Raw genomic sequence first — 22,866 nt, 5'->3', positions numbered from 1 at the left:
AAAATTATATAGTAATTTTCCTGGTTAAATGGTTTATCGTTATGTACATTACATTAGTACAGTAATATCATAATTGGTTTTTCATCTAGGTTTGAAACGTTAGTTGTACTTACACCTTATACCTAATTATATGATGCCGTTTATTATTTTATTATTGTTAATACCGTTGAATATAAAATAAAATAATTTTCGTTTAAGCGTAAAAAAAATTGGAGACACATTGTGTAAATATCTTGAAAAAAGGTGGGACCAAACAAATACATGCTTCGTTCGAATGAATAACACATACTTATATAAAAGTATAAGCAGATAGATTTATTGATTTTCTTTATAAAAATGTTAAATATAATATTATTACAATAGTATACTATTTTAAATATAACATAAACAATACATAACGATAATAATTATCTCCGTGAACTAAACTTATTGTGGACACAATATTATGTTTGTAATTGGCAAATAAAGTATTAAATTTAATATTGAATACTAGTGTCTTAAAAATGTAATTTGTTAATCAATAGTTGTATTGTACAATTTAAAGCTTGTAAACAAACAAACATCTATATTTAAGTACACTGCCAGTTTAATGGCAACATTAAAATGATTTTGATATCCAAATTCAGTTCTTAATTTCAGTACGTTGTACATATTTGCTTGTTTAGATCTTGTACAATAATAATTGTACTTAAATTTAATTAAAAAAATATCTAAGTAAAACATATAAATGACATTTCTTTTATATGCAGTTGTGCTAAGTGTAATAGGTTATAAGCAGTATATAATAAACAATTTTTCATTCTGAATGGCTTTTGAAATTACACCTTAATTAATGAATTGAAAGTGATTTACAGTGACGTAAGGTGTGAATCATATGCACTACCTAAAACTTCAATACCATGATTTGTTTTTTTAAAATACATAAAATACGATTTTTTTAACAAAGCATTTATAATAATAAAAAATGCAACGTTTATAGAGTAATAATGATAATATTGTAAGTACAGCTAACAAATAAAAAGTAAACTGGGGCATATGTTAAAAAATGGGGAAAGCGCAACTAATAAATATTACCTAAGATAACCATTTTATTTAAAATGTATTTAAAGCTAATACAATTTTTAGCATTCAGTGGTAAAAATAATTTAGTTAAAATTTGATATGTTAATTATTACTATGAACAGCAGCTAGTGGTTACATGCACTTTCCTCATTAAATTATTTACAATTAAAAAAACATTTTACGTAAATAGGTTGTTTAATAGTTAAAAAACCAAAGCAATTGATGTATAACTAAGGTTTCGAGTTACATTTTAAGCAAATGACTTGTCTTTAAATTTTTTATCTTAGAAATGTTTAAATAAAATAAAAACTCAAAGAACAACAAATTGAAAAAAATATGTTCTAACAGAGCTTGACGCTATAAAAGTACAAGCTTCGTGTGGTATATTACTTACATTACTTATTATTATTACTTTAATTAAGGTGACATTTTGAATAAATACTATATTATTAGATAATTTATATTGCATAATCACTAAGTTATTGTCTGAATTCTTATGCACTATCACTATGCCATGATAGTACGTTGTGAAATATCAATTCAATGAATTAATCCACCAACATTTCATAGGGGATAGGTATTGGAAATATAATACATCATTTAAAAATGACTCAATAAATGGTCTCAATAAATGACTCAATAAAAACTGGTCTATAAATCAATTTTTTTTCTAATTTCTAATGTATGTAAATTGATTGGTATTTAAAAGTAGGAGTGGAAAGAACGAAACGTTAGAAGGTATTTTAAAGTTACCTTCTAAATAAGTGTTATATCATAATAATAAAGCTATTTTGTTTTTATTCATGCAAATCATTGTATATTATCAATAATATTTATTGTATACAAAAATATATTATAAAAAATAATTATGTAAGTCTAGTCTGTTTGGGTATCCTACATAAATCATATTATATTTCTTGAATATTGTTGTAACTTGTAGTATTTATTATCACTACTTAGTAAAAAGTTTTAAAAACATAGCAATATAAAAGTTTACTGTTTTTTTAAAACTCTATAGAGCAGTTTTAAAAAAATTGACATATAAATTGAAATTCGCCCTACATGTATATTCTGCATTTGTTTTAACAATAAATCACGTTCTGTACATTAAAATAAAATATGAAAAATGTATTCAAAAAAATATTTAGACCATTATAAAAATATATTTGAAAACGAAAAATAAAAATCACGTTCTGTGTTGTATTGTGAAATATCAATTCAATGCATTTTATACACCCAAAACCATTCAAATACAGGCCATATACCAATTTTTGTTTTCTAATTTCTAGTATTTGTGGATTAGTTGATATTTATTAATTGGTGTTATATCATAATAATAGAGTTTTTTTAGTTTATAATCGTGCAAATCATTGTACATTACAATAGAATATCGAAAATATTTATTATATGCATACAATTGAAAAATAGATATGAAAGTATTAAGTAAATAAATTAGACATGGGTGCGAAACCCTTGTTCGGTAACCAAATCCAAAGTGTCGCTCTATGACTTTGTTATTTAAAAATGATTAGTGTACTGTTTGTTGTGATTAACAGGACTGTTGAAATAGTGGAAAAGTAGAACAAATTATCCATAGGATAATATTTAGTTTTGTAAAAAATACGTTTTATTGTGTACGTTGAAACTTTATGGGTCTTTCGGTCGTCAGCAAAATATCTATTTAAATATTTGTGTATCTGTTTTGAAAATGTTCCCGTTCACCAGTCGGCGGCCTGAGTCATCTCGTTGTTTACGACGTTGGTTCTTATGCCTAAATAAACAGGCATAGTCGCACACATTCCGTGGCTCAATAATACTTCTGTTTCAAGTCTGAAAAATAAAATATATACTGTACACTTATTGCATACAATTATTGAATATTATCGTTTTCCATGATCTAATTGAAAGTATTTTTTTAATGGGTAGTTTTAAGGGTTATTAAAAAAAAAAAAAAAACTCGCAACATACCTCTTTGATTCGCCTATCAGATTGTATTACATGCTATTTAAATAACTATAAGGGTTCAAATATATAGGCTGGGAATGAGGTAGACTGTAATGTTATTTATAGTTTATACTCACCCGCACTTCTATTTTCGACTAAACATAAAATGGTTACGACTCAATGTAATTTAAAATAATTTAATAAAATAACGGGTTTGTTTGGAACTTTTTTTAGTTTGTTTGGATGTAATATGAAATTTGGATAATCTGTATATGTTTTAACTGCCATACTCACTAGCATTGGTCTCTTTTTTTTTTGTATAAAACCAAAAAAAGTTTGGGATATACTTCTTTTTTTAATTTCTCTTAGAAAACTTTGGTCTACCTAAATACTGAATTTCTTCAATCCATGTACATTGCAAAATATTCTGGGTATGATTAAATGTCTGTCATTCTTTCGTAGAAGAAAATTTACTCCAAATATTTAATAGGCCATTCCTTAACCAATTAATAATTGACCCTTCAATAATGTTGGTTTTACCACAAACTATATGGAAATGTATTCGGTCTGTGGTTTTACTTTAATTATTTATTAAATACATTTCATATAGCAAAAAAGATCAAACGTTAAAAAATTTATTATTAAATTATTAACTTTTTAATTGTTCAAATAGGCAATTTGAATTATAACTACATAGTAAAAAGTTTTAAAAATATATCTTATTTTAATTTTTCTTGTGGTTTGATTGTGATAAACACCGATATAATTCCGTTAATAGACAAAAATTATTAACTCTCAAATTAAACACATTTATTTAATTTCGAATAATATAACATCAAATATAGGTTTTATTTGTAATATAATTTATATTACATGTTTGTAGCTAACTCGTTTTATATTATTTTACTCTATGCATAAATTCAATTTTATGTTAAACCTTCGTCAATAATTTACGTGAACCCATTAAGTTTTATCTCGATTTTGATTTTTAACACCTTTGTTTGGACTTCTTGTCCTAAATGACTCCTACTTACTATAAAAGTATAATAAAATCATTTCGTGTACCCTGTACTTCACAGAGTGGCGAATTATGTGAAGTACAATATAATAGATACTAAGATTTGTTGTTCTCAGCCGTACACTTGACTATAAATATGATAAAAATAATGAAAAATATTTTCCAAAAAAAACTTTGGCAAAATATGCTATAGGTTTTCCAAGCGTGGTATTTTTTTCAAATTCTTTACAGCTGTTTACGCTCTTTACAATGTATATATTCAGTTAATATAAAAAACAAGAAATAGAACAGAAACAGGGTTTCTCTATGACGTGGTTTCCTTACGCCGTTTGCTGCCACGGCTACGGCAACACAACCAACACCGGCGGTTACCATAATCAGCCCACCTCCGACCAATGAGAGTGTTCGAAACCGCTACACTTTAGCTTATACACATTATTATTTAACGCAAGTAATTATCAAGAAACAATTTTTTTAAACATCTCATCATATTTCAAAACATGTATACACAAATTCTTCATTCAAATAAAAAATAAATGTTAATTTAATTTTAAATACATTATACAGATTGAATTGGCATCATGGCTAAATCATTAATTGCATTCAAGGACTGTAAGCATTTTCATAAGTATTAGAGTGTGGATGAAAGTGTAGCCAGTATTTAATGGTCTTTTGTGATAGTTTTCTACATTTGAAGGCAAAAGCATTTAATATTTTCTATAACGCTGATAACGAAACAATGGCCGTGAAAAGATCCTATCGACAGTACATAATTACTGTTTTTATATCAAGTTAACTTTTTCTAGTCAATATAAAAACTACTATATTGTAAATTTTACTTTCGTATTACACTTAAAAGATGTAGTATACAATAATGTGTGTGTTCTTGTTTGTCGTTGTTACATATGGTAACAACAGCCACATGTTTTGGGTAGTCGGCAGCTACATTTAACGGTATAGTGATTAAACTAGTGTCAATCCATAGCCAAGTAAATAGTTTCTTGACTCTTGTATAAAATAAAACATCATAAGAGTTCAAGAAGCTACCCTGCACACAAACTGTATACTCATAAACGTGTTTCTTGCTACTCAACCACGGCGTGACCATCCAACCCAAACGATTTAATTACTACACAACGTGCAACAGCATAACATATTATTTTGTCAAAAATTGCCTTTAGCGAACTCTTGAATAATTATAAACGTCCTCTTAACACAATTATTTACAAGCTGTAAATACATTATATTCGTATTATTATTTAGTAAGACAATGACAACAAAACAAAACAAACAACAATTTTTTTCCTCCAAACCTTCTTCTGGACAAATTTCTGACTTTTGTTATCCAATATTTCAACTATTATAATATTAAGTACTATATATTTTTTCGTAAGTAGGTTGGCTTAACAAAATAATGACTTGATGACGATAAATGCTAAAATTATTTTCCATGTACTATAACATTATAAGTATTTATTTATATTTTATTCTTATTTATCATCTGCACACTATTCTATTAAATTTAATTATATAAATGCCTATATAGACGTTAATTAATTTACTAAATAATTGTTTTATCTATAAATACATTTTTTAATAATTAAATATTGAAATTAATGGAAAGATAATATTCAGATTGTTGTTTTAAATATCAATATGTTCGTATAATTTATATATATATATATATATATAAATGAAAATCATCTTGGGATTATGGGCCATATAACATCATTGACAACTTATGTCATCATCTGATCACGGCATCGACAGTATTACAGGCCAAATAACATCTGCTGTTATGAGAGTCACATATTTAACAAGACATTTTATTATAACATTTTATAGGTGGACCTATCTTTTATAGCCTATAGGAACTACATAATCTAAGGTTGATAAATTATTTAGACAAGTTGTAATTAAGAATAACATAACATTAAAGGCAGTTTGGGTAATTGGGTCATGTTACAAGAAAATTAGAAACATGAAATATAATTGAACCAACAAAGGAAATAAGCATTAAAAGATTTATATACTTTTCGTGAAAATCTCTAATTGTTTTGGTGTAAGGCTAGCAACAAGGTTGGAATTTGGACATAACTCGAATGATTTTTTGTCTAATTACATTTTATTTTAATTAATCATTTATTATTCGTTTGTATTTTAATTTAATATTAATTTTAATAATATACTTATTTTGTTCGTTGAGTACATTAATTATCGAGGACTTGCAATTTGCAGGCAATTGTTTTTAATTATTATTATATATTTATTAGTTTTAACTATCATTCTATAAACAAATATTATCAACTTTCAAATTTAACGCAATTTGATGTCGAAAAATAAAAGGCCAAACGTTTTTACTTAACCTTGTGTTATAATTTTTTTTTTAATGTTGTGTTTAACATGTATAATATTGTTTTACATCATTTTCATATAATATATTTGATATAATTTTGCCTTAAGTCTTTGTTCGCTTATAATATAAATTTGTTAAACGCTTATGTTTGACTCTCTCGTCTCAAATTGTTAGATTGCTCTACACTAGGTGTGCTCTATACTTTACAACATCACAAATTAAGTTAAGTATTCAGACCGAAATTCACTAAGATGAAGCCGATAGAATAAAATACAAGTATATACCACTAAATATTAATGATTTATGGGCACGTGTAAAAACATTTAAAAATTGTCTAATTATATATTTTGAGCTAATCAATGGTATGCAAGATAATTTGTAAATATAGTATAAAGAAAACCAGTTATAAACAGCCAATTGTCTATGCAACTTATTATTGTTATATACTCAATACTTATGTTCAATAACATTTTTTTTCTGTAAAATATGGCATGAATTCACCAAGTTTGCTATATTTTTTTAATTCTATATAACAGGTTAAAAAAATTAACACATAAATTCCTCTTACATATTCAATATGCACAAAAACATGTAGGTATCTTATAGCAATGACCCACTTTCTTTAAGTTAAAAATGATATGAAAAATATGTTAAAACAGGCTATTTAAACCATTATAATATTAAAAAAAAAAAAAATTGAAGAATGAATTTGTAATTTACTTTCAAAAAGTTGAACATAAATCATAATAAACACAATTTTGTATTATAAATTACCAATATATTATAGGGATTTAATGAGCAAAAATAATAAAGCTTTTTTAGTTTATAACCATGCAAATATTAAAGTTTATAATATAAATATGTTTAAATTAGTAAAAAAAAAAATATGTATTGTATATATTATAAGTAAATAGTCGAAAAAAGAGGTGTGTAAATATAAAATAAACATGGACACGAAAAACTTTTTTGGAGTTTTAAAAAAATTATTGAAAAAAAAACAGATGAACAAGCAATGACATTTTAAAAATGTATGTAAATTTAAATCATGCAAATTGTATTATACTACCCATTATACATAATTTATTTTTACTTAATAACAATAATATTCATTAAGTATATAGGTTAAAAGTGAGAAAAAGTGGTATGTGAATGTAAAATTAATTAGTTAATCACGGGTGGGAAAATTTGAAAACTAAAAGAAAAGGACCGGAGTTAAAATATGCAAGCTATGATAGTATTTAAACGTCTTGGAAGATATTTAATTTTAAAAAACTCAAACACAGGTCATTTGACAATGTTTTTTCTTTTATAGATATAATTTTTTAAATTTCTAGGTCTCGTGGATTGAGCGGTATTAAAGGGAAAAGAATAAAGAAAGAAACTTCAGAGATCGTTTCAAAAGTGCCTTCTAAGGATATAACACCTCCTTAATTCTTAATTATTTAAAGTAGGTCGTTTACCAAATTTTCATTCAGTTTTTTTCTATTAGGTGTAGACATATTTTTGAAAATATATATTCAATTTTTAATTTAAAGGTTGATTAAAGCAACTTTAGAGATCATTTCAAAAGTACCTTCTAAGGAGGTGTTATAATACGACCGAACCCACATTCTCTTTTATCAGCAGTAATCCTATCGAATTTCATCTCGACGTCTTTCCAAAGACAGACAGTGCAAGTACTATTGTCGTCCAACTCGATTGGCATAATTTTTTCGTTAACAAAGAAGGATACTCTATCAACATTATCATTACATGAGTAAAATGCGGCAATCATATTTGCAGCAAATGGATTTATAAATGAAGTTCTCCACTCTCTTTGTTTCATATGGCGCATATTTTTTGCTGTTAGAGCCGCATCGCCTTTAAACAACTCTAGCATGGTGATAGCTACAAACAGGTTGTCTCTGTGTCCAAAATAAAATATACCTCTTTTCCCTTCTTTTTGAGCAGCTAGTCTAAAATAGTATTGAAATACGTACAATAATTATTATTTGAGTGTTTTGTTATGTATGGAAAGTTAATAAAATTACGGCATACTTGAAACTTAAGTTAAGTCTTGTCAACAACGGACAGCCCAGTCGATGGCCGTCCGGATTACCCCAACCAAGTTTGTAATACCAACTCATATCGTTCAAATACTCAAAAACCTGATGAAGCAGTTATAATAATTAACGACTGTTTTTTTCTAGTGTAATTAACATCCGTAATATTACTTGGAGGTCCTTTTCAGAGAACGCTCTACACCATGCCGGTGTAATTTGGAGGTTCTTAGGTCGATTGGCTGTTTCGTGACGACATGACTCGTACATTGCTTTTGCTTGAGCTGTAAAACCCCCCCACCCAAAAAATAAGAATCATCTATTCTTTACCATAATTTATAATGTTATTATTATAGTCGTGGACATGGTGTTTGGGTTATTAATATTATCTTTTTTTTTAGTTTTATAGCCACTAGACTGTAGGTCGGTTATGTTGGGTTTCAGCCTACCGTTAAGTACAAAACATATAAAAGAGTCGGTTTATAGACATTTTTAATATTTGTAGTAAACACGGGGAATATTTTTACCAAGCAACAGTGTTGGTAATATTTAAATAACAGTATATTAATGTACATTTACCAAAAGTAACAGTTTCTAATCCAAGTCTTTTTGCTATATTCGCCCGGGTTCTATTCATTTCAGGTCCGTTTTGGAAGGCCGTCATTTGAGTATTTTTGTTTTTTTCTTTTTTCTCGCCTTTAGGTACTTTATTGGTTCTAATTAGGTCAATCTTAAAAATACGAAAAACACGATTATGAATATTTTTATAAATACCTATTGATACAGTACAGTTCAAATAGATTTTACATTCAATGTCACATCGTCTTTATACTCGGTTAGCTCGGTAATATTTATGTTATCAAATGCGTTGTGTAAAAAGCACCAGCCACTTTCTTTGGCGCGAGTTTCGGGTGAAGCCAATACCTATGAAATATTAAACATTTTATATGAAAAACGTTATTTTAGTATTTAAGTTCAAATGACAATACTAATTTTAATTTTACACTATGGATCTTAGAATCAAAGTCTTCTTTAAATATGTCACCAAATGCGGCTTTTACTGAAGTAGCCAATTCTATCATATCTTGTTCTCCTTGTTTGGTCAAATCTTTGTCGTGATCAACGTTCTCATTCATCCAGGTTCTTATAACATTTATATCCTCTGCGTCTAGTGTTTTAGTTTTTTTAATTGTATTTTTAAGTGACATTAACTCTACCATATCGTCATTGTCTTCACTGGAACATGTTCTCGTACCGTGTCTGCACAACATGAATATTTGCTGGATTTGGCAGTCTGATTTTTACAATTTTTAGGTTTAACTCAAATTAGTTTTTTAAATATGTATATTTATTTTTAAGTTTACTTACTTTCTGGTACACTCAAGTCTTTTCCACGAACAAAACTGTAGGCCGTTTTGGAGTCAAAAAAATAGTAAGGTTTTTTGTCGAATGCATTCTTAACTCCAAAGCAATTTACTATTGCAGTACAGAACAGTAATATCGTATACACGGACATTTCAATCGTAGAATAACTGAAGAAACAAAATTAGTATATTACTACTGGTTTTTAATTATTTCATAGTTTTTTAGTTTAGAGTAAATTTCTGTTGGTAAAATATTAAAACTATAATAATAAAAACAATTTTGAAATATAACCGTTGACAATACATTAAGTTCAGTATGTTAAAATAAGCTAATAATATTGTTAAAAGTAATTGTGGTGTTCCCATAATTAAATAATTTGTTTTAAATTCATGACGGCAAAGCAGATTGTTTAGGCTTTCGTCTAAACAATGTAACATTTTATAACGCCATAAACTTAGAAATTAGTACATTTTTTTAAATTCCAAGTCGTTAACATTTTTTTTAACCACTAAAAATAAATGAGAATACCGATTTTGGCCAATTTCTAATTTGTATGTACTAAATTAGTAACAACTAGCATTATTATTAACTAACATTATTAACATTATTAGGCAAAACAAATAAGTTCAAATAAATTGCTTGCCAAAAAATTGTTATACTATGTACAGGTTTTTGAATATATACCGTGTCAATTGTCTTACATCGATCTTACAAAATATGTGATGGTATATAGTATTAGAGGTATATATTATATTATGTTTGGTTCATACTTTTAATAATAAAAAGTATTAAAAACATTTGCAAAACGATGACTTTTTTTCTGGGTCATAAAAATACTAAGACTTCAATACACATTTTCTTTTTGTAGGCTCTATGTACAATTTCTTAAGGTTGTTGATTAAAAAAAAAACATTTATTAAAGAATAATGTGTATTCATTGTAAACCAAATTTCGTAAATCACTACCCCTTTTAAAATATTTTTAAATGATTTTTAGGGGCTTTGAATATTTTTAATTATGAATTGATAACAATTTTTATCATTTAGAAAAAAATGTAAGACAATTTTAATAGTTTGTTCGAGAACTTTCAATCGATACTAGTTATGAGTCAAAAATCGTTATTTACGCAGCACTGCAAAATAGGAAAACACATTTTTACACTATGTTAATATTAGAAGTTGGTTTTCACAATACAAACTCTGTTTAGAATGTGCGTTTTAAAATTTAATAATATTTTGTCTAAATTTTACCAAAACGTCCATGGCTTAAAATTTAAATTATCAAAACTTTCGTAGTAATTGTCTTTTATAAAACCCTTTATATTGTCTTTTATATAAACCCTTAAGATTTTTGAAATTTATTTTATCTGAAACTCAGCTGTCCCAGGACATAAGTGGTTCTTAATTAAGGATGACAGACTTTTTTATTACCTAATAGAAATGATCTTAATAATTTGAAATATATTATTTTGATATTAAAAACCTAAAAGGTGATAAGAATGTACAACAGAAATTGTTTCTGTTGGATATGCCGTTTTAAATTTCTTTACGGGGCCTCTCTACACTAGCATATTTTATTATGCATTTTAAAGGGGATATTGCGCTTTGTTTAGGGAATTTATAACTTAAATTTAACATTAAGCTAAAGTTTTTAAACATAGATAGAACGAGAAAAGATGGATCTAATTTTATATACAATTTTTTTTTTCAACTTCCAAAACTCATATCCACAGGCTCTATTTGCGCGTCTAATGACACTAACAGTAGACACTTCAACCAGGCATTCACCGAGAATACAAATAATAATGAAAGCTAATCTTCTATTTAGACCGATAAAAGGAGATCTTTCCGTATTTAGATTTAGGTATTTAACTATGTCCACCGTGTTGGTTTGCATTCAATAAATTCTTGAACGAATTTTTTAATACTTGCTTAATGTATCGATCAAAGTATATTTTTAATTTGGGTTTTTAATATTTTTGTAAAAATCATTAAAAATTGTGATTTTTCACATAAAAGTTACTAACTAACAAAAAAATAATTATAAAATTGTGCAAAGATAAATACCTTGTAAATGGTAACCACAGCAAATTTAAAAAACTGAAATGTTAAATATTATGTCATATTTTTTCAATAAATATTTTTACAACATTATTATATATATTTTCAAAGTGTAAATAAATATTTTGTACTGTATGGGCTAATACTACACATCATAATAATGAAACTATATAAAATGCTCATACAAGACCGAAAATATAATTTGAAAGTATGACCCAAACGTTAAAAAAAAGTATGTTAATTTTTTAAATTTATCTACGTTATTGGAAATAAATTAGTATTACATGTTTGGAAACTCCGCGCTAGAGTGACTCGCTTGTGAAGATCACACTGATCTTCACAATATTATCATAAATCATAAAAAGTTGTAGAGATATGCTCTCATATAAAGTGGAAAGAACAGGTGTTTTCAGTTTCTAAAGTAAACAATTGGTCAAAATAATTAAAAAATGTGTAGTCAAACTTTTTTTTATTCAAATAAAAAAAGAAGTAAATCGTATCACGTATTAAATTTCTAAGTTGCTTTATGTGCAATGTCAAGGGTACCTGAAAAATATGTTCACTACATTGTTGACACGCAACAACAACTAGAAATTATTAGGAAAGACGGTCGACATAAAACGAATCGTATCCATAAAAAAAAACCCATCCAAGTACTAGCTACGCTTGACGTTGCTATTATCTTCAGCGATCGCACGAGAATTGGTGTATTCAACGTGGTATGGTCATCGGTACGAACACTTGTGAAGTTTCTTCTACTTTTTTATAATATAAATAGGTATATCATCAGCCTGTGTAATAACTTCCCTAATTTGTCAAAAAAAAGAAAGTCATTGCCGATGAGATTTACTTTATATTATGATTACAGAAATAGTACCCACTCAAGAAACAAGACCAATATTTCGATCATAGAATTATTTTTTTGAATTAAAATTTTTAATTATCAAACAACTTCGCTTACAGTTAATTTTCAAACGGAAATTACTTTATATTATTGCAAGGGGGAGGGGATTCAGCTTGGGTTAATTATTATTATGGGGCTTATAGCTCCCGTAGATGGATATAAATTAAGAAAAAATAAAACTAAAATTACGAATCGATTTTAACATAAAATATCATAATAAATATCATTACATTACTATTTACTAATAATTTGCGTTATACATTATAGCTTATAGAGAAGTTATTTCAATTTTAAATAAATATTATTTGCATGTAACCATTCTATATTTCATTTGTTATTTGTATATGTTTCTATAAGTTTAATATATAAATATTATATATGTATATAACAATACGCAAGTTTAAACAATAACATTTTTAAATCATTTAATTGTATTATTTTTAAAACGTATACAGAAAATAAATATAAAACATGTCTTTAAGAAAAGCATAAGCCCGAACTCCGAAAACAGGTGAGGCTTAGCTTGAAGCTGATTATCATTCCAATGACCATATATTATTCAACCAATGAAATTATTAAATAAATAACAAAATTACGATATAACCTGTGCTGTTATAAAGATAAAATATAATAGTTCATTGTTTATAATATTATAAATATATAATAGTTGTTAATTTTTAGTATTGTATTTTTTTCTTCAGAGTGTGAGTTTGAAAGAAACGGAAACTGAAATTCACGTTTTGGCAGAATTTATTTTAGAGTAACTTTTCTCAAGTAAAACCGAACATTTGTAATTAGTGTGATACTTTTAGACAATATCAAATATAATAGAATTACTAAAATACATGTTACGGCGATAACGTCAACTAAAAAATATTCAATAGAATTTAGTTTTGCGGAATTACTTCTTAGATGATGCGCTCCGTTGTGTCTTAGGACGTACTCGACCCAATAAACGGCTTTATCTAAAGGTGACATGTCTCCGTCCTTGTAAATTTCACTGTATAACGCTGCATTTTGTTTGTACCTTTAATTTCAATTTCCAAATGAGCATAACATTAGATAAAATTTAAGCAAATCTCAATTTTTAATTTATTGAATTTTTAGTTGATGCAATTCAGAGCACTGTCCTACTGTCCAATAGAATACTTCTTGTTACAAGGCCTTTTTTAATGAAGGGATTATGATAGTTAAGGGATTGCTACCAATTAAAAGTGGTATTTCGACTTTCGTGAGACAACTTAAGTAAATCGACTAAAATTTACATAAGCCATATTAAATTCAAAACCGTAGGCAAGACTTTTTAAAATTTTACCTATAAGGTTTTCATACCAATTCTTAGGACAGTAGTCCTTTGCCTTTTTCTCGGCCCGTCTCTGCGGCTGCATAATAATGTGGTCTTCTTACGTTTGGTCGGTTAGTACATCAGTAATGGCGGCGTGTAACGAATTTTCGGTCATGGTCAAAAAATCTACCAGTTTCCCATATCCTTTTCGTTCTACAAGCTTTATGTTCGTGAACTGATCTGCAAAAAATGGAATTCCTACCATTGGAACGGCATTGTAAGTAGATTCCTCGACGCTGTGGAGACCACCGTGAGTGATGAACAATTTCACGTTTGGATGACCTAACATCAGACATTAAAAATTATATTCCGGGTTAAATCGTCTATTTTGTACATAAAATATGCAGACATTTCCAAAGATTACCTAAAGATTATTAGAAATGTTCAATACAAGTTCTGCATTTACCTAAGATGTCGCACTGTGGGAACCATTTATCGGTTACTACGTTGGTCGGTAGGTCGGGTGGCGGCTTATCGTCGCATGGCCAGTACCACAATATTTTTTGTTTCAGTCTACCGAATACCCGAACAAAGACTTCCAAACGGTCTCCGGGAAATTCAGACGGTTTAAGGTAAGTGCCGAGACTAAAGTAGATAACGCCGTGTTCGGACGATTCGACAAACGTCTTTAAACTCTGTCGGGGAAACACATACCGTACACAATACTGTTTAAACTGCCTATACTTTGTCTGACGATAGAACGATACCACGGATTAGATAAAACCAGATAGCGCACTCGTATTAAAACAACGTAAATGCTGAAAATGTAAACAAACCAAAACCATTCGCAACTCCGAGTAACCCCCACTGGTAGAATTCTTTATAAGAAATTATAGTTTCAGAACTGAGCGTCGTTGAATTTATACATTGTTTAGACCGATATGTTATAAAAATGATTTGATCGTACTCAGTAAAATGTTTTATAAAACAATTTCATTTCTAAAAATGGGGTCACACTGAATTGAGGAGGGTTTCGGTTATCAACGATAGTATACGACGAAGTGCACCATCTAGTTTTATCGAATACCATAAACGATAAGACCGGAACGCCAGCCGCCAGGCTTGGCCAGATATTGTGTATGCGTTTCGATATCTGCGCAGCGGGTACCGTTCTCCCGCGAGACAAGGTGTATGTTACTACTCACTTGTGGCAGCCTGCCGACGTCTGGTTTGTCGATGTGCAGACCTCCGACGTCGACTACGTTCGGCAAATACGGTCTTGGGTACGCAACGCTAAAGTGCCCGTTGACCAAAAGCACTGAGATGTTGCCGAGCATCGAGCTCACCGAAGGTCTGGATTGCCAGTTTTTGTATCTAAAATACCGATTACAAATGTCCGTCTGCACGGGCGCGTACGTCAACCGGTCCACGTAGAGCTGAACGAAACCAATGTAAGTGGTTTTCAGCCTTTCGGCAAACGACATCCGGTCGGTCGACCGCACTCTGATGTCCGCCACGTACGAGAAGGTGGACGGCAGGCCCATCCATTTGCTGACGGCCGGCATTAGAAGCGTGGGCGATACGCTGATTACTGGCGCGTTGAACTTGTGCCCCAACGTCACTGTGTATTCTTGGAAAAAAGATTCGATCACGACCAAGTCAAACGCATAGCTGTCCGACCGAATGAAGTCTTGGAACGGCTCGGAACGCACAAAGCTCATGGCGTGATTCCGGCTAAACGCCGGCGCCGAATGGGCCAGTTGAAATATGTCGCGTTCGATTAACCGATGTCGACTGGGGGGCGCTGCAAGTGAATCATTCAGATGTCATTGCGGTTTTTGAAATAATAATTTTTTTGAACGGCACTGCTCACCTTTGCCACCCTGAGTAACATCTCCGACGGGAATGTCCGTATAGTTGGCCGGGGGATTGGCCTTTGGAAACGCACTGACCACGGTCACGTTGTGACCTCGGCGTGAAAGCTCGGTGAATAAAGGCTCGAAGCCCCGGAAGTGACTTTTGCTAGGCATTGGCCAAAACACGAGTATGTTGGCCGCGTTTAGCGCCAAAGGCAAAGCGCAAAAAAATAGACAAATAGACCACATTGTGCAAACTTGGCACACAGCAAAGCTCATACGGTAATCAAACAAAAGCAAATAATGGCTAGTTGGTCGTTTTAGTTTTTTTTAATATACAAAGGTTATCGCGAGACCTTGTACAAACATTTTTTTTTTTTGTTGTTGTTATGTGTTACTAATGATAAGTTATTTAAATGGCATTATTAGGTATGACATAATGAAATCATTCCAATGAGAAAATTGTTTTTAATAGTACAGTTATTTTTACAATAGTCTCGTCAGTTGAATTTATAATGAACATAACAGTTGATAATAAATTTGAACAAAAATATACCGAAAGTTAACTAAAATAACCATAACATTTACTTGAAATTTACATAGGTAATAAAATCTAAAATTTCTTAAATATCATCTCATAGGGTGATACGAATAGGTTATAATACCAATTCAATAGGTGATGCAATTACATAACGTGTAGTATAATTCTTATATCAATTTAAAATGTCCTTTCAGTTATTGTAGTTAGGTAATATTTTCATACTTTCGACTTATACAGTATAACTAGTAGCAATTATTCATCCATTAATACAAATTTAAATAATATCTTACTATTTAGGCATGATAGTTACTGTTACCTAACATTTTTTTTTTTGTTTTACAAAATATAATTTCGCCTATATTTTTTTATTTCGGTACAGTGTACACTGTGCTAATTTCTGATTATCAATACAAAATAAAAAAGTGTAACCACATTATTAATAATAATAATGTTCCATAAGTGTAAAGAGCTTGTCAGTAGCAAAAAATATGGCTTGAGACTTTAAGAGAATATACTTATACTTTGCAGTTAATTTCGATTCCGATGATTATGTTTTGAATGAATATTGTACATCTTTTAATTTTCTTTATATAATGCGTGTACACCATATTTTTAATGCAGTAAACTTATATTTTGTAATTTGTTACGTTCTACCATAATATAATCCTTATTTTTTTTTTATTCGGTTTTAATCATTTTATCTGTTATTTCCGACGTAGGCAGGTCACTGGGTCTAGCTGACTATCAACATTCATCACCTAAACAAAAATTTGAGAAATCGTACATTTTGAAAGATATAAAAGATCACGTACTTAAATCCCTAGCGATTTATCTCCATTATTATTTCCCCCCCTTATTGTTTGACGTTATTGTTTGACACTCTAGTCAAACTGATCCCGCTCTACCTTCTTTAAATTATATACATTCTAAACATTTTGTATATACCTACTGGCTGCTATACACAGTAGCAATAGGGTGAAATATTTGAATGTAGGCCTCAGTTTATCATTTAAAGCCGTACTCAAGCAGTAGCCAATGAGCGAAAATGTATTTGTCAAGTTTGCTGTTTTTTAAAATTCTGTACATTTTAACGTTTACATAAATCGAATTTCGACATGCACGTTACTTTTACATTCACAACGAAAACATGTATGCTTTAGCAACAAGTTACGTTCTATTAATTAAAAATAACATGGAAAATATTTAGACTACAATAGTTATAATATATTTAAAAATAAAAATGAAAATTTTCTCTTGTATTTAAGAAATTCAACATAAATCACAATAAACACAATTTTATATTGTAAAATTATAACTACTCAAAGTCATATTATGCACATACATACTTCATACGGACATAGTGTAAACAAATTTTCTAAATTTGAATCATGCAAGTCATATTATAGTATTACATATATTTTATTTTGAATTAATAACAATAATATTCATTAAATTTATTGGTAAATAGAGAACAAAGTGGTAAGTGAATTAAAATAAATAAATCACGGGTAGCATTGCTGATAAACTAAAAGACAAGAATTAATTCTTAATTATTTAACGCAGGTCGTTTACCGAATTTTCTTTCAGTTTTTTTTCTATTAGATATAGGCATATTTATTAAAATGTATATTCAATTTTTAATTTAAAGGTTGATAAAAGCAACTTTAGAGATCATTTCAAAAGTACCTTCTAAGGAGGTGTTATAATACGACCGAACCCACATTCTCTTTTATCAGCAGTAATCCTATCGAATTTCTTCTCGACATTTTTCCAAAGACATACAGTGCAAGTACTATTGTCGTCCAATTCGATTGGCATAATTTTTTCGTTAACAAAGAAGGATACTCTATCAACATTATCTTTACATTTGTAGAATGCTGCAATCGTATTTGCAGCAAATGGATTTAAATGCGAAGTTTTCCACTTTCTTTCGGCCATCATTTCCATGTTGTCTGCTTTTAGAGGTACGTCGTCTCGAGCCAGTCCTAGCATGGTGATCGCCACAAATTGATTCGATCTGTGTCCAAAGTAAAATACTCCTCTTGCCCCTTCTTCGTTAGCAGCTTGTCTTAAATAATAGTGAATACTCATACAATTAGTGTTTTTATGTATGGACAAATAATACATTTACGGCATACTTGAAACTTAAGTTAAGCCTTGTCAACAACGGGCAGCCCAGTCGAATGCCTTCCGCATTACCCCAACCAAATTTGTAATACCAGTTCATATCGTTCAAATACTCAAAAACCTGATAGGGCAGTTATAACATAACTGTTATATAATATAATATGGTTGTATTGTTTTTATTGTGTACTCAATATCCTTAATATTACCTGAAGGTCCTTTTTAGCGAATACTCTACACCACGCTGGGATGGAGCGAATGCGAGAGGCTTTATCGTGACGACAAGACTCGTACATTGCTTTTGCTTGATCTGTAATCCATAATCAATAAATAAAACAATTATTGCCGTTACCAGTAGATTAGTTAAGTTACAACTTACATTCCAGCCTACCAAGTACAAATAATAGACAAATTGTCTGTGTTGAACTAAAAAGCTGAAATGTTTGTATTAAAACTGGAATATATTTTTTGTCGTCAGTAGGTATTCAATATTATATTTTTTTATTCTCAAGTTCTGAGTCGCCCCAGTAGTATTGCCCTTTATATACGTCCCCGGGGCACGTGCTATCGATAAATAATAAATAAAGGTAAGTGGTTAGCTTATATTTAGCGGATACCCAACCACAGAGTCAGGATCTATTCCAATATTTTTTATTTAAATTAATATAAAATTAGGTAAGCGATTAAAAACAAAAAAATATTATACTTAGAATAATATTACTCGAATGCAATCTAATGCAATTTATTTTATCATATTATAATTAATGAAATAACGTTGTTTAAAATGTATTAAACAAACAATTATTCGAATAAAATATTATTTTTTTATTTCGATCAATTGTTATTCTTTATTTAATTCAATTTTGTCCAACTCTGTGTAACAAGATAATTTTTTAAAAACTAATTTAAAAATCAATCCATATCTTTTGGCACACCAATAACTACCATAATGTATATTATATATGAAACAAATTAAAAAACAATATACATCTACCAAAAGCAATAGGTGATTGTAGCCCAATTCTTTCGCCTATCCGCTCCAGGGTTGCTAGCATTTCAGGGCCTTTCTTGAACGTCGTCATTTCTGTTTTTGGAACGTTTCCTGTTTTCTTGTCTCCCTTAGATATTCTATCTGTTCTTAATTTGTCAATCTGAACCATAGAAAGAAATGATTATTACCTATTGGCACAGTATAGTTGAATTTTAAGTAGTTATAGAGTTGTATAGTTTAATTTTACATTCAATGTCACATCGTCTTCATCAAACATAGGTAAGTCATCAATACTTGTGATATGGATCTTATTTCCAAATGCATTTTTTAAAAAGTGATAGCCACTTTGCCTGGCTCGAACTTCGTGCGAAGTTAATACCTTTTTGTTATTAATAGTTTCATATAAAAAACTTTATCCTAGTATTTAAGTTTAAATGAAAAAAATAATCTATGTTTTAAATTTTACTTTATGGATATCAGGATTAAATGTTTCTTTAAATATGTCACCAAATGCTTCTTTTATGCTAGATGACAATTTTTTCATATCTTTTCTTCCTTGATCGTGTAAATCTTTGTCTGTGTCATCGTTTGCTTCATTTTTCCAGTTTCTTATAGCTCTAATGTCGGTTGCTTTTAGCTTATCGCTATTTTTTATAACATTTTTTAATGGGATTAACTGTAACATGTCTTTATTGTCTTCCTTGGAAGCATTTCTCGTACCGTGTCTGCACAACATGAATATTTGCTGGATCTGACAGTCTGATTTGTACATTTTTGGGTTCAATTCAAATTAGTTTTTTAAATACATATTTATTTATAAGTTTACTTACTTTCTGGTATATTCAAGTCTTTTCCACGAACAAAACTGTAGGCCGTTTTGGAGTCAAAAAACCAGTATGGGTCATTTTGGAAATCATGCTCTTCACCAAAGCAATTTACAATTGTAGCACAAAACACTAATACCCTATACACTAACATTTCATTCGTGAAAGTACTATAAAACTAAAATAAAAAATATCGTTTTAATAGTTGTATGTTTTTTTTGTTTAATTAAATCAAACTTTACTTTTATCTAGTAATTTTATAATCATGTAACTTTTTCATAAGTTAGGTCTAGTCATAAATTAAACAATGATTGAATTATATACTACAAAACGTCATACCCAGAATTTCAAATATGGTTTTTAGTAAACAGTGATAATGGCATATTATACCACTTTGCGTTATGAGAACTAAATTGATATTCAATTAAAATATTCTTAATGATTTTATTTCTGTAGCAAGCACAACTTTTATAAATTCTAAATTATTAGAACTGTTTTAATCCAAAAAAAACTAAAAAAATATTATTATCAATTTTCGACAATTTCTAACGTCCTTATACTTCCAAATAAGTCAAAATAAATAATTTGTTTAAAAAAAAAAAGAGTCTTATAAAAGTTCTAAAACAATGTAAAATGTTTTAAATACATACCGTCAGCTGTCTTGTGTCGCACTTACAAATGTGAATTTTCAAGAAATATTATATTATATTGTCTTAATCTTGATGATATATTATGTTATTTGTAAAACGATGATTGTTTTGTCTACGCTATCAAAATAAATTATTGACTTTACTATAAATCTTCTTCATATAAACTCTTGGTATAATCTATATAGTTTATTTAATTAAAATAATATTTAAAAGTGTAGGTATTTACAATATACCGAATGCTGCAAATGACAATAAATCGTTAATTGCAGTTTAAACAATTTGGTATACTATTATAAATGTAAATATGATATTTAAAAAAAGATTATATAGGTATAACTCATCTTACATTACCAAATAATTGAATTTTGAGACATGTGTCAAGGAGCATTATACAGCTTTAGTTAGGCCCGTTGTCGAGTACTGTTAGGTATTGTGGAATCTGTCGCATGGTCGAATTAAATCACATGAGCAGTTGCATAGTAGCCTATTTATTCGTTGAAATAGTTTTAAGAAAAATGGAAACACTAATAATCGGAATACTCCTTTGGATTGATCTGTAAGTAGTGATGAGGTGCGTCTTAAGTCATAATCTCTTGCTTGTAGTTGTAAGTTTGAATAATTGCCTTTTAAGTTTAAGCTTATAAATGGTCTTATCTCTTGTTCGGAATTACTACAACTAAATTCTAAGAGATCCTCATTGATCGCATTTCCCGCAAATGCAATGACACAGGCAAATTCAATTTTTTTCAGTTAGGGTCTATTTTAAAACAGAACATTTTTATCATAATAAATAACATACAAATAAATCGATTATTGTTATACTTACTTTTTGTTTATTTTTAAAATGTATTATTAAAATATTATTTTATTGTTATCGTATTTTTTTTCTTTTCATTATTTTATGATATCGGCTTCAAAGGTCAACGGCAAAAGCTATAGATATGTACTTTGTTGAACACACTGGTACCTTAACGACACTACAATATATTACTATGTCTTAAGCAAATTAATTGTTGCCGTCTAGTATGAAAAAAATTGTAAATCTTAGTGTCGTGTAATAATACTGAAAAGGTATAATTTCACAACAATGTTAGTGTTGTTTTTCGTGACTGAGCCAACTAAAAAGCCAACTAAGCCAACTTCAAAGTCATTTGGATAATATATTATATAATAGCGATTTTTTACGATTACAAGAACTAACGTTACGAGCAACAGAACGGTTCAGACCGAACGGGAGAAGAGAAAACATTTCAAAACAGATATACAAATATTTAAAGAGATATTTAGTCGACGACTAAATGAAACCTACACGAGTACATCCTTTACAAAATTAATCATCGTCCCGTTTATAATTTTTCCCATTTTTATTATATTAACATTTCCGCTAATCATAATAACGGTGTATTAATATGATCATCATCGAAGAACAAAGCTGTATACAGCTACGGTTCTACGTCCGCGTCGAAGCTAAAACACAATGTTTTATTAGAATTGCACTTGTTATGTGTGCGCTTAATCGTCGATATATTGCAAATAACACAGCGGAAAGTCCTCAACAAAATGTCCATAAAAACGGACTTAATATAATGTAATTTTTGTTTAGCAGACATAATAATATCATTGATTTTATTTATTATCTAACTGAATAATAGTACAAATATAATGTGTTGATATACCATAAAAATATTGAAATATGGGTTGTAAATAAATGTCATAAGAGGACTTTACACTTATTTAGAGGTTCGGAAGAGACGATTTTTTATAGATTCTTAGTTCAAGGGTTGATGGATCTTACCATGGTTGATTGGTTCACGTGTATGTAAGACACAATTTATCTGCACGGTAAC

At 29.0% G+C, this 22,866-nt stretch overlaps 3 protein-coding genes across 7 annotated transcripts; all 3 read right to left on the bottom strand.

The window, feature by feature from the left end:
• Positions 1-7,798: 7,798 nt before the first annotated feature.
• On the bottom strand, positions 7,799-21,106 carry LOC126839928 (multiple inositol polyphosphate phosphatase 1-like). Of its 5 annotated transcripts, none has more exons than XM_050575388.1 (9): positions 20,709-20,920; positions 20,376-20,547; positions 20,012-20,304; positions 19,793-19,924; positions 19,543-19,705; positions 18,764-18,864; positions 18,569-18,678; positions 18,079-18,498; positions 7,799-7,915 (listed from the first exon to the last, which is right to left on the bottom strand). In XM_050575388.1, exons 2-8 carry the CDS (start codon positions 20,521-20,523, stop codon positions 18,120-18,122), a joined length of 1,326 nt encoding a protein of 441 aa, XP_050431345.1. In that variant the 5' UTR covers positions 20,524-20,547; positions 20,709-20,920; the 3' UTR covers positions 7,799-7,915; positions 18,079-18,119. The 5 variants fall into 5 exon arrangements, with proteins under 5 accessions (XP_050431345.1, XP_050431346.1, XP_050431344.1 ...); XM_050575389.1 differs by lacking the exon at positions 7,799-7,915 and adding an exon at positions 16,464-17,188 and having other exon boundaries at positions 18,117-18,498; positions 20,709-20,921; XM_050575387.1 differs by lacking the exons at positions 7,799-7,915; positions 20,709-20,920 and adding an exon at positions 21,020-21,106 and having other exon boundaries at positions 17,872-18,498.
• On the bottom strand, positions 7,931-9,935 carry LOC126839938 (multiple inositol polyphosphate phosphatase 1-like). The gene is made up of 7 exons (XM_050575407.1): positions 9,788-9,935; positions 9,424-9,713; positions 9,227-9,343; positions 8,999-9,149; positions 8,594-8,703; positions 8,418-8,527; positions 7,931-8,335 (listed from the first exon to the last, which is right to left on the bottom strand). Exons 1-7 carry the CDS (start codon positions 9,933-9,935, stop codon positions 7,957-7,959), a joined length of 1,305 nt encoding a protein of 434 aa, XP_050431364.1. The 3' UTR covers positions 7,931-7,956.
• LOC126839923 (UDP-glycosyltransferase UGT4-like) lies at positions 13,082-16,252 on the bottom strand. The gene is made up of 5 exons (XM_050575377.1): positions 15,907-16,252; positions 15,239-15,837; positions 14,500-14,728; positions 14,156-14,375; positions 13,082-13,775 (listed from the first exon to the last, which is right to left on the bottom strand). The coding sequence occupies exons 1-5, from the start codon at positions 16,166-16,168 to the stop codon at positions 13,499-13,501; spliced, it is 1,587 nt and encodes a 528-aa protein (XP_050431334.1). The 5' UTR covers positions 16,169-16,252; the 3' UTR covers positions 13,082-13,498.
• Positions 21,107-22,866: the final 1,760 nt, after the last annotated feature.

The sequence above is a fragment of the Adelges cooleyi genome, unplaced genomic scaffold, assembly GCF_023614345.1.
Source record: "Adelges cooleyi isolate 19-005CV unplaced genomic scaffold, UGA_ACOO_1.1 ACOO_flye_CR_arks_rails_tigmint_CR_PRNA_31, whole genome shotgun sequence".
Classification (NCBI taxonomy): Eukaryota; Metazoa; Arthropoda; class Insecta; order Hemiptera; family Adelgidae; genus Adelges; species Adelges cooleyi.
This window is presented reverse-complemented; position numbering and strand designations above follow the sequence as displayed.

Bases quoted from the DNA above. Each gene is read 5' to 3' on its own strand.
- LOC126839923 (XM_050575377.1), bottom strand. From the start codon at position 16,168: ATGAGCTTTGCTGTGTGCCAAGTTTGCACAATGTGGTCTATTTGTCTA. The intron at 14,729-15,238 runs GTGAGTAGTAAC...TTTCCCCGACAG, and splicing joins ACGTCGGCAGGCTGCCACAA to AGTTTAAAGACGTTTGTCGA. The intron at 13,776-14,155 runs GTAAGAAGACCA...TTGAAATTAAAG, and splicing joins GATGTACTAACCGACCAAAC to GTACAAACAAAATGCAGCGT.
- LOC126839928 (XM_050575387.1), bottom strand. From the start codon at position 20,523: ATGTTAGTGTATAGGGTATTAGTGTTTTGTGCTACAATTGTAAATTGC. The intron at 20,305-20,375 runs GTAAGTAAACTT...TGTACAAATCAG, and splicing joins AGACTTGAATATACCAGAAA to ACTGTCAGATCCAGCAAATA. The intron at 19,925-20,011 runs GTAAAATTTAAA...AATAACAAAAAG, and splicing joins TTAATCCTGATATCCATAAA to GTATTAACTTCGCACGAAGT.
- LOC126839938 (XM_050575407.1), bottom strand. From the start codon at position 9,935: ATGTCCGTGTATACGATATTACTGTTCTGTACTGCAATAGTAAATTGC. The intron at 9,344-9,423 runs GTAAAATTAAAA...AATATTTCATAG, and splicing joins TTGATTCTAAGATCCATAGT to GTATTGGCTTCACCCGAAAC. The intron at 9,150-9,226 runs GTAAAATCTATT...CGTATTTTTAAG, and splicing joins AAGACGATGTGACATTGAAT to ATTGACCTAATTAGAACCAA.